Source organism: Heloderma suspectum, chromosome 6 (genome assembly GCF_057233095.1).
Source record: "Heloderma suspectum isolate Gila_16-S chromosome 6, 16-S_ref, whole genome shotgun sequence".
NCBI classification, from domain to species: Eukaryota; Metazoa; Chordata; class Lepidosauria; order Squamata; family Helodermatidae; genus Heloderma; species Heloderma suspectum.
Window position 1 is genome coordinate 59,313,599 of NC_139463.1, and position 11,419 is coordinate 59,325,017.

General features: G+C 45.8%; 1 protein-coding gene across 1 annotated transcript; it reads right to left on the reverse strand.

The window, feature by feature from the left end:
• Nucleotides 1–6,996: 6,996 nt before the first annotated feature.
• On the reverse strand, nt 6,997–10,244 carry LOC146340954 (vomeronasal type-2 receptor 26-like). Its single transcript, XM_084807283.1, has 3 exons — nt 10,185–10,244; nt 9,965–10,091; nt 6,997–9,174 (listed from the first exon to the last, which is right to left on the reverse strand). The coding sequence occupies exons 1-3, from the start codon at nt 10,242–10,244 to the stop codon at nt 8,273–8,275; spliced, it is 1,089 nt and encodes a 362-aa protein (XP_084663409.1). The 3' UTR covers nt 6,997–8,272.
• Between the last annotated feature and the right edge of the window lie 1,175 nt (nt 10,245–11,419).

Here is an 11,419-nt window from a genome sequence, read left to right on the forward strand (position 1 = left end):
ATTATGTTAAACACTTACGTAGCCTATCACATCAGCTTGGCAGGACACAAATGGCGGCCGCAGCAGCAGGCCGAAAGACCATCCGCTGCCGGAGCAGCCGCTGGAGCTCCAGGTAAGTTTTGTTCCAGGGGGATTCCACGGGCTGGCAGAAGGTGGGAGGTCGTTCTGCCATGGGTTTTGGGGGGCCGAATGCCAGTGCATTCTGCCTCACTGAAATCCGTGGCGGAATTCTCCGCCATCCCTAGCCGTAATAGGCTACGTAAGTATTTACGTAGCCTATCACGGCCATTCAAATGACGCGAATGGCTGCTGCAGATGCGGCCGCCATTCAACGAGCACTGCAACAGCCGACAAAGGTAGGCTCCGTACCAGGCCCATTTCATGGGAGGGGCGGGGGGCTTCATTCCAGTACGGATTTCAGGGGGCTGAATGCACTGGCATTCAGCCTTACCCAGATCCATGGAGGAATTCTGCACCATGCCTATGTAGATACTTACGTAGATTATCACAGCTTGGCAGGGACGCAAATGGTGGCCAGCATAGCAGAAGTCGGGCTGCAGCCTGCAGCTCCGCAGCCTTGTCCTGGAGCAGAGCCGGCAGGGCAGGATTCTGGGGAGAGGGATAAATTGCCTCCCCCCCCACTGTGGATGCCCCTGACCAGAGCAAGGTAAGAGATTCGTACATCCCTATGAGTATCAGAAACCATTTTCTTCCTCTGTGGAGAGTTTCATAAACATAGACCTCAGACAGAGAAGGGGCTACCATCTCTCCAGTCTGAGACAAGGGAGTTCTCTCCTAGCCTAGACTTCCTGCCTTTCCCCCTGAAGTTGCCATGATGGGGGAGCAGTTCTGTCAGGAAGCGGCCTCTCTTTTCTGAACCATGAGGGTCCAAGGGGAAGTCTCCAAGGGCAACAGCAGAAGAGCCTGTTAGCTCCTTTAGAAAGAATAAAGGAGTAGAAAAATGAATAAGAATTCCTCGTGACACTCTGAGGGGTTCCCGGGTTCCTCTGGTGAAGGGCCTGGACATTTCATTCTGGTTCCAAAGCTGTGGATGAAATGCAGACTCAGCCTGAGCCATTGATTGTTCAACCAGTCTTTCAAGTCTGCATCCAGTCATGGAGGAGGGGAGGATGGAGGAGCTGAGCTAGCAGGAGAGGCAGGCAGAGAAGGGCCGGAGTCCAGGGCTAGAGCACACACAGTCTTCATGCAGAAAGTCCCAAATTTGATCCCCAGGAACTCCAGCTAGGGTTGGGAACGGCTCTTGCCTAAATTAGGGATGTTAGAGAATTCCGCCACGGATCCCAGGGAGGCCGAATTCCAGTGAATTTGGCCCCCTGGAATCCATGGCAGAATGGAGCAACCCACCACACTGCCCTGCAAAAGCCTCATGAAACGGAGCCTACCTGGATGCAACTCCAGCGGCGGAGGCTCCGGCGGCGGCCACAGCAGCTCCGGCGGCAGTGGCAGCTCTAGCCATTGCTGGGCTGCGGCTGCAATTGGTGGCCACTACTCCAGGCGCCATTTGCATCCCTGGCAAGCGGTGATAGGCTATGTAAGTATCTACATAGCCTATCACGGCTTAGGGCAGGGAGGCAAATGGCGTAGCCGCCGCCATTTACGTAGCCTATCACAGCAAAAGACAGGAGAGCAAATGGCGTAGTGGCTGCCATTTGCACTCCTGTCTTTTGCCGTGATAGGCTTCGTAAATATATACGTAGCCTATCACAGCAATAGGAAGGAACGCAAATGGCAGCTGCCATAGCTGCCGACATTTGCGGTCCGTGTCTTTAGCCATGATAGGCTACATATATATTTACATAGCCTATCACACCTAAAGACACGGATGCAAATGGCAGCAGCTACGATGGCCGCCATTTGCATCCCCGTGCAGCCCAGCAGCCAGATATCCGGCTACGGGCGGCCCCAGGCAGCGGCTCTGCAGAGTTGCCATGGAGCGGAGCCGGCCGGGGAGGATTCAGGAGGGAGTGACAGGGCACCTCCCCCCAAGGAATGCCCTGTTTTGCTGCTCTGTGCTTCTTTTCCAAATGCAGAGCACAGGGCCGCTCCCTGCTGCCTACGATGAAGCATTGGAGGGGGTGGAAGTCGGTTCTCAAAGAACCGACCTCGGAGTGTGGTCTATCCTTTGGCCATCTAGCCCCTGACTACTTTAGATAGGATTGTGCCCTTGGTGACATCAGGATGTGGGTTAGGATACAGTTCTGAATAAAATTGCACAAATGGATTACTGTTCTGTATAGTCCCACAAACCAATGAATTTTGATTGTCTTTAACTGAGCAAATAACATTTCTTAGGTTGCGGTGTTTCAACTCATAGACTAGCAATTTAGAGCTTCTATCCCCAAAGAGAGAGTATTTTTGTTGAAGGCAAAGGAGTGATGTCGAAATCTTCCCTACTTCAAGGGCTTTAAGTTCCATTCTTGTTTGTGAAAGAAGATGGTAATTTCTTGCCCCAAATGATTTTTGTTTCATTTCCAGAAGTTTTATTTCTGACAAAGGTCTTTGTTTATTTGTATTGAAATCTTCTGAATTGCTGTCAATTCACATATACAGATGCCCCTTGTAACAGAGTTCATTGCATCCCATATTCTGCATTTGTCAATCCTACTTGCTCATTATATGGAAATAATGTTCTATTTCACTTTTAATTGTCGCAACACAGAATTGGTTTTATGGATGATAGGAATGAAGCACCATGGATCAGTTTAGAGGATCGGTGTAAACAAGGGTTCATGGTGAGACTTATAGCTGAATGATCTGATACCCTTTTTTGATAGATCGCTGTGCTTATGATGGAAGAGGCATGGGTCGAAGAAATGAAGAGATGGCCTATTCTAGTGTATGTTTGATAGTGACGGGCAAAGTATGCATAATCTCATGATCCTATCTTTAAGAAACTATTAATTTAATTTCAGCCAAAAGGTCCCTAAATGATGACATGGTGTTCCTGCACATATCCCCAAAGCAAGTTCTGTCCAGAGCTGGATGACTGACTATCTTCTAATCCCCCCCTATAAATATACCACTAATTTCTGCAAAGTGTCATGTAAAAAACTGTGTTGATTTGGATTTGGGGTGAACAAAGTAGCTAATGTATACTAGGGATGTCGGAGAATTTCTCCACAAATCTCTGGGAGGCTGAATGTCAAAGCATTTGGCCCCCCGAAATTGGTGGGGAAATTCTCTGACACCCCCCTGCCCCCTGCCCGGGATGGGACTTACCTTGCGCAAATGTCCCCCTCGGCGGCGGCACCCAGAGGCGTTTCGGCGGCATTTTGGGGGCGGCAGCAGGTCTTCCGGCCAGCTGCCACCACCGCCATTTCCCAGTAAAGTAAAAAAAAAAAAAAAGTGATAGGCTACGTAACGATTTACGTAGCCTATCACGGCTGACTTTGGGGGGGGGAAATGCGCATACGCAAATGGCGACGCCCATGGGCTCTGCCATTTGCGTTCCTTATTTAGGCACGGGTAGTCTACATAAAGATTTACGTAGACTATGGCGAAAATAAGGGCAATGCAAATAGCGTTGCCCTTATTTTAGCCGTAGTCTACATAAATCTTTACGTAGACTTCCCGTGCCCAAATAAGGAACGCAAATGGCAGTGGGACCAGGTAAGGGACTTTTGTCCATCCTTAATGTATACTATGAGCCTCCTATGGCACCTTTCATAAATAGGTCTCTGCCATTGGGGTCTGCCATAGAAGTTTCTATGGATAGACGAAAGGAGGTTTCAAAAGGAAAAGCCACACCACGGGCTTCTGAAGAGCCTGAGGCAGTAAATTGTTGTCCAAAATGTGGGTGTTTTAAGACTGCCTGATATCTCTTAGTTAGATGCATCACTGGCAAAAATACGACGTCTGGAACATGCATTTTTAATTCTGTTGGAACCCTTTCCTTTTTAACAACTGTGCCTAAACAGCTAACATTAAGGGAATAACATTGTAGGTCACCCATTTATGTCATATTAGATACCTTTGACAACATACCCTTGATATCTAAGACAGTCCAAAATGGCTGCAAGTGATGTCCAACAAGTGGACTTGAAATAACACTTTCGACAAAAATACATAAGTCTATAAATTATACCAGCAATGATCCCTGTCAAGAATGGGTTAATAGAGTAGGAGCCATGATGGCCGCTCAGGTGGTCCGGTATGCAGCAGCCCCCTGGAGGTTGGTTGTTTTCAGGTGTGTCTCATCCTGCAGCTCAAGGCCATGATTTGCCCTGCTAGTTGGGAAAACGATAACAGCCATGCCTGGTGGGAAGATGCAACCTCTTTGGAGGATGAGTCAGGTGTCCCAGGCCTGGGTTTGGATTGGGTGCCTCAAACTGGCCTTGGATTGCTAGGGCTGGGCAATTAAAAGGGGGCTAGTGAAGGGGCGGGAGTCTCTCCTTGGCCCTGATGGTACTCAGGTGTGCTCCTTGTCGAGGGTGATCCTGGAAGGCCCATCCTTTGGTGTAGATAGGATAGCCCAGCTAGCCTTACTGTTTTGTATGTGGGAGTGTATGCCTTGGTGTTTGGCGTTTCTGGTTTTGCTTAAAGTTTTGTACCTTGCTTGTAATTTCTTGTACAACTGACCACCTCTCCCTATTCCTTGCTCTTTGTTCCTCCCCCCTAATAAATTTTTACCCAACTTCCAGTTGCTGTGGTGTGTCCTGAATAACTTCACATCCTTCACATGGTGTTAGCACTGGGATCAGACACAGAAGTTGTCCAGGGTGCTTGAGAGCACTGAGGAACCAGGGAGAGGGAGACGACAAAGCCGGGGTCATATACTCCCGAGGTTTGTTGTTTTGGCTAGTTAGGGACCATGCAGGCCCAAGGTAGTATTGGCTCTGACTGGGAGGAGGCGGTTTCCTCCCAGCTGCCTGGAGCAGAGGCCATGAGTTTTGCCATCACTGAATGGGTTGTAGGTGCTTCTGCCTCTGGGCTGGGGGAGAGTGGAGTGCTTTCGTAACTCACCTTGGCCTGTATGAGTTTGTAGTTCTTCCATTTGGCATGAAGGGGTTCAGCTATGTTTCAAAGGCTAACTAACAGGCTGCTGAATGGGCTGGGGGCTTTCGCCTGTGTGTATCTGGACGATGTGGCCATTTTCAGCCAGACCTGGGAATCCCATCGGGAACATGTCTGCCAATACGCCATTTGGGCATATTCATTAGGCTGACCTGACCATGAAGGCCTCAAAATGTCACTTTGGCCTAGGAGAGGTCACCTACTTAGGCCATCAGGTGGGAGGAGGCACCATTAAACCCCTTGATGCCAAAATAACATCCATTCAGAGTTGGCTCATGCCCAACCTCAAGAAGCAGGTTCAGTCCTTTTGGGGGTTGGCTGGATGTTATAGGTGATTTCTGCCCCATTTCAGTGACAGGGTACCCTTAGGGTAGCCTGTTGGACAGGAAGGGAGCTACTGGGTTAATTTAGGGGAATCTGGTGGCCAGGTTTGAAGTGGTCTACCTTGCTGGGTTGTTGGGCTGAAACCAGCAATCCTTCACAATCCCTGAGAGAAAACCACTCATAAAAGGATTAATTTACCAATTTATTATTTTATTTATTATTAAATTTATTAATCGCCCATCTGGCTGGTCACCCAGCCACTCTGGGCGATGTACAACATACAATAAAAACAATAAAAACATTTTCTAAAATACCCTAACCCACCCCAAATGCCTGCCTGAACAGCCACATTTTTAATGCACGACGGAAGATCCACAATGCATCACCATCCTATAAAAAAAACACAGATTTACAGCACAGCCTTATATTGGAGACATCAACTCTAATCTATCACTAGAGGAGGCAAGTGCCCCATTTGAACCCATACAATGGATCTTCCTTTTTAAATATAGATTCTCTTTGGGGGCAGTATGTTAACTTCCGCCTGTATCTACCTAGTGTTAGGACCTACTGACAAGGGGTTCTCTACCTGATCCTCAGTGACTAAATCCACTTCAACCTTCATTGATGCTGTGCTACGTAGGTGGATAGCAGTTGTTTCAGGAGAACAAAATTAATTTGATATTTAAATATCTAAAGGCCTGCCAGTCTTCAGGGCTTGGTTGCTTTGGCAGCAACAAAGCAGAGGGCTGAGCAAAACCAGTTGACATCTTCAAATTAACTAGCTCCTTGGAGGATTGAAAGGTCTCCTGGTCTTCAATGTCAGCTGAATGGCTTGGAGAGTGCCTAGTAGAAGGCAGATCTTGAACAACAACTAATGTTTGAAGCTGATTCTCCAGTGGTGAAAAAGAACTCACAATCTTACTCTGTTTGGAGGTGGGCAAGAGATCATGATCTCCAGGACGACTGATTCAGCAGTGCTGGATCCAACCTATAAGCGCAGTGGGGGACCTCTAAGTAAACCCCAGGTGTAACTTGTCCAATACAAACTCCATAATTTGAGAGTCAAGTGAGGTGATGCAACTGTCGAGTGAGCTGTCAAGCAAGGTGATAAAAATGTCAAAATTAATTTATGAGTTAAAACAAATGGCGGCACCAAAAAAGAATGCTGCTACTCATGGCGCCATCTTGTTTTCCAACCAGCTCTCTCTCACACAATGAACCGAACGCAGGATGACCTCCCCCTCCTCCACCACTGTCACTGACTGGAGACTGCTGGGTTAAGTTCAGCTCCAAGTTGGCAGCTAGAGTCTGAGGCAGTAAATTGTTGTCCAAAATATGGGTGTTTTAATATTGTCTTATATCACTTAGTTAGATGCATCTCTGGCAAAATTACGACCTCTGGAGAGTGCTTTGTAATTTCTGTTGTAACCCTTCTCCTTTTAACAACTGTGCTGTTTGACCACATTCACACACACACAGAGGTCCCAGAAAAGCACCACATAGAATATGCTGCTGCTTGCGCCTCTCCTCCATGGGGCAGTGATTCCCCTCCCCACCACACCCACACATTCTGAGGTCCACATGATGAGACACCCACAGACTTGCATTATGCAAATAAATTTTTTTTTTAAAATAAGGAAATTTCATTTTTAAAAATCAATTTCAATTTCCATCAACAACAGTAGAAAGGAATAGGAAAACATCAGTCTCTAAAATAAGGAGCCTATGCTTTTGTTGACAAATGATGGGCACCAAAGGGAGCCAACACAGGCTTTGAGGAACACACTTGCATGATCAAGTATTTCCTTCTTTTTTCTGTTAACTGCCCTTTCTCCCTCAATATTTCACCAATCTCACTGAAATTTTCCGGTGATGTAAAAGAAACATTTATTTCTGGCACCTGCAAATTTCAGGAAGGATGGTGAAATCCTCTTGATTTCATAAAGTTCAGAACAACCCACCTGCCTTTTTTTCCATTCAACCTTATGGGACCCTGATTTTACGGATGTGTTATCTAACAGAAGACACAACCGTGCTCCCTATAACAAAGAAGTGCATCGTTATTTTTCTAATGTTTAATAAAAGGTCCCTTATTTGGAAAGAATCTGTTACATTGTTGTCTCAACCTAATTTTCCATTTTTCCACAACAGCATATTTATACATTTTATATTCAAACGCTGAAAATATGGGTGTCACTGACATTCTTCATGACTGAACATAATGTATCCTTGCTGCTAGTATCACTCCTTCTAATAGTGAGCTCACGTGGCAAGTGCCAACAACTACCAAGCCACAACGGGGCTCCTGAGAAACAAGAGAGAAGGATGAACATTCTGGAAGGAAACAGGTTTGGAGAAGTACTGAAACAGGAACACAATTTATTGTATTCATTTTTATTTAGTATTACTTTTATATACTGCCATGTTTCCTCTACGAAGGAACTCAAGTTCCAAATGCCTTAACAGTGGGCAGGAAAACAAAATAAAACCTACCCTCCCCAAGACCAATCCAGTAAGAAGAACAGACAATGGCATGGAGGAGAGAAGAATGTTCTCCTGATAGGGGAAGTGAGATCCATACAATTTAGAGAATCTCAGAAGTGAGCCTAACCCTGAACCATACTGCAACTTTCTGTTGTACCTACAATTAATGGTATATAACACTAATTTATTAATAATGTATAATTATTAAATAATTATATGACTGAAGGATGTCTATGGGGAATATAATGCCATACAGACAAACTTTGAGTCCACTTCCAGTTGAGTGGGAAAGAGCAAAAGCCCAGTGTGGACAGGACCCCATTGTTCAAGGAATAACTCAGCACATTTAACAATGTTATTGGCCTTCTTATATGTGTACATGACAGGAAACTAGAGTAGCAGGGCATGGTCCGAAGTGATAGACACCTTAAGGCCTTCTCCTTATTAGATGATCTTTAGAATTGAGACTGGGCCTCAGCACTATAATGTAGCATTTGGGGAGGAAGATGCAACCCAGCAGACCAGCCCCAGAGGCCAAGATGGAGAAAACCTCCACAGCCACCATGGACTTCCCCTTGGTGCTCAGGTAGGTGGGTACAAAGGAGACCCAAACACTACAAAACACCAGCATGCTGAAGGTGATAAACTTGGCTTCGTTGAAGGTGTCAGGCAGTTTTCTGGCTAGGAAAGCCACCACGAAGCTGATGACAGCCAGAAAACCCATGTAACCCAGGACAGTGTAAAACATAGTGACTGAGCCTTCATTACATTCGACGATGATTTCTCCAGCCAGGGAATGAAAGTCCAAGATTGGGAATGGGGGGGAGGTCACCAGCCAATAAGCACAGATAATAGCTTGGATGAGGGGACAGGCCAAGACAATGGAGTTTGTTAGTTGTCTCCCCAAGAGTTTTCTGGCCATGTTTCCTGGCTTTGTGGCCATGAAGGCCAGAACCACTGTGACAGTTTTTGCCAGCACAGAAGCAATGGCAACTGCAAAGATGATGCCAAAAGCAGTTTGACGAAGAAGACACGTGACATTTGTGGGCCGACCGATGAACAGAACGGAGCAGAAGAAACAGAGCAGGAGAGAAAGGAGGAGGACATAGGTAAGGTCTCGGTTGTTGGCTTTGACGATGGGCGTGTCACGGTGTAGAATGAAGTTGGCCAACACTACAGATGTAATCAGAGAGAGGAAAAGAGCCAGAGAAGCTAAAATGAACCCCAGCGTCTCTTGATAGGAAAGGAAGTGGGTCTTCTTGGGGAAGCAGTGGTCTTTGTTGCTGTTTGGATGTTGCTCCTCTAGGCATGGGTCACAATGATCTGCATCTGGAATGAGCAAAAGTATCTCAAACATGGCATAGATTTTTTTATGTGCGCACAGTGCAGCTGACAAAGAAGGAGACGGAGATATCAGTTCCCTAGCTTACTGTACATATAAGCGTGCAACTTTCCTTTTAGTACTTTCTCTTTACATTAATACAACATATTCCATAAGACCAGAGTCAGGAAAAGGACAAGATGCTCCTTTTCACCTGTGTAGGATAGCCCATGCTAGCAGATCCATGTTCAATATTCTGCAAGAAGAAAAACCTCAAGTCTGTAACTAGAAATTAAAAACTGTTAAGTGTAAGAACATCACCACAGCCTGTCACCCGCAGTGCCTTCTGAATGGGAAAATACATACATACATACATACATACATACAGAATTCTCTGTCATTTGCTTCAGATGACGCACTTTCTTCAGCAGAGATATGTTGGTGCAGAAGCTGGGAAATAGGTGACAGTTGCTACAACAACTGATCACCATTCAGCTTCATGTCTAATGCCCAAACAACCGAGATTGGAAACATGGTGTTTAAAACGCTGTGCATAAAATGGTGAGCCAATGCAAGTATCTAAGGATATTATTATTCTTTATTATTTAAATAGAAGGTTTCTTCAGGAAATTCTGAATAGTCTGCAAAACAGTAAACCACCGAGTTATGCAATCCCCAATGGTTCTTATGGAGAAAATAAGCATAGGTTAAACGGCCATGTCTTCTCCTTGCCCATGATCTTCCCATGCGAACCCCAGTTTGCTCTGCACTTTGACGAGGCTCTGAATGACAAGCTACCTGTCCGGTTAGAAATCGTCCCTTCTGGGCAGCGGTCACATCTGTAGCAGCAAACTGGCTTCCCCTCTGGAACTTTTCTCTGGTGCCCTGGAGAGCAACGCTCCACACACGTTGCAGAGGGAGAAACCTGAAAGGGAAGAGAGAAATAGTTGAGGTTTTACATGCAGTGGATATTGCATAAAAATAGGACAGAGTTACTCAATAGAGTTCTCCATTACACAATGGATAGGATCATCAATTTAGAAAGTCTGAATCTTTTCTGCAGTTTACTTAGAATCATCCTAATGGAAGCTGATGTGGATATGTTGCACAAAATGCTAGTTCCGCCCCCTGGAGGCTAGTCCAATTTGCCCCAAAGAGGAGAGTCAACTTCAGGCTGGGTCCAACTCGATTTTATTGTTTGCAAACAGTTCGACAAAGGAGCTCACGCTCAAAGCAGAGTCGACCCTGGGCAACCTCCGCGCTACAGTTTTATCACTGAGCTTGCATTCCTCAGCCAGCGTGTTACTTTTGATTGGTTGCCAGCGGTTTGCTTAGCAACCTTATCTTAGGGTTACTGTCTGCTCATTCCAGGCATGCGCAGCTCTTACAGTACTACGTGCTGCTTAAGACACATACAATGGCTTTTAGGTTACATTTTTACTACAATTCCCCCCTCAAAAGGCTTTTCTCAAATTTATACTCTCTTTGGTCCAGCGGTGGACTACGCACTTAAAGGCGCAAACTATTATCGCTGTGGCATTGACGGTTTTCTCTAAACAGCAAGTGAGGCCTGGGACGCCCTTGTTCTAGCTACTAGAATGTTGACAACAAAAACACTTTTTTTTGAACTTTTGGAACTCAGTTTTGTTCCGTTCATCAGGAACCCTTGAAACGAGAGCACCCTCTTTCTGTAGAGCTACTTGAGTCCTTTCAGGGGTTCATTATTCCAACGGTGACCTTCAGGTGGGTCAGCTTCCGGTGTGACCCTCTCTGGTGCAGGTGATGCCTTTATTCAGTGTGATGGATCCACTTCTTTTCTTTGGCGACTTTCATAGCAATAGGAGTGGTAAGTAGGATCTGAAACAGACCCTTCTGCTTCTTGGTAGGTGGTTCATCTTTCTAGGACTGGATTAGCACCCAATCGCTGGGATTGAGATTATGCACTGGAGCATCTAAAGGCCAGGATTGGTGCGGTGTCGCAAACCTGTGAAAACAAAACAGACTGCAAAGCAGTAACATAGCCCTGAATCTTAAAACTTTTACTTTTAAATTCACATTTAAGCTATCAGCCATAGGTAATATCTGAGGTGGGCACTTATGGAACATTTAAAAGGTGTCAATTTAATACTTCCCTTGGGGGCGCACCATACTCGAGTCAAGGTGATTGGCAAGGCCTGTGGCCTTTCAACTTAATCTTTAAACAAATTTTAATGAGCATTGTCTTTAAGGTGCGGCTCATCTTCTCAACTTGAC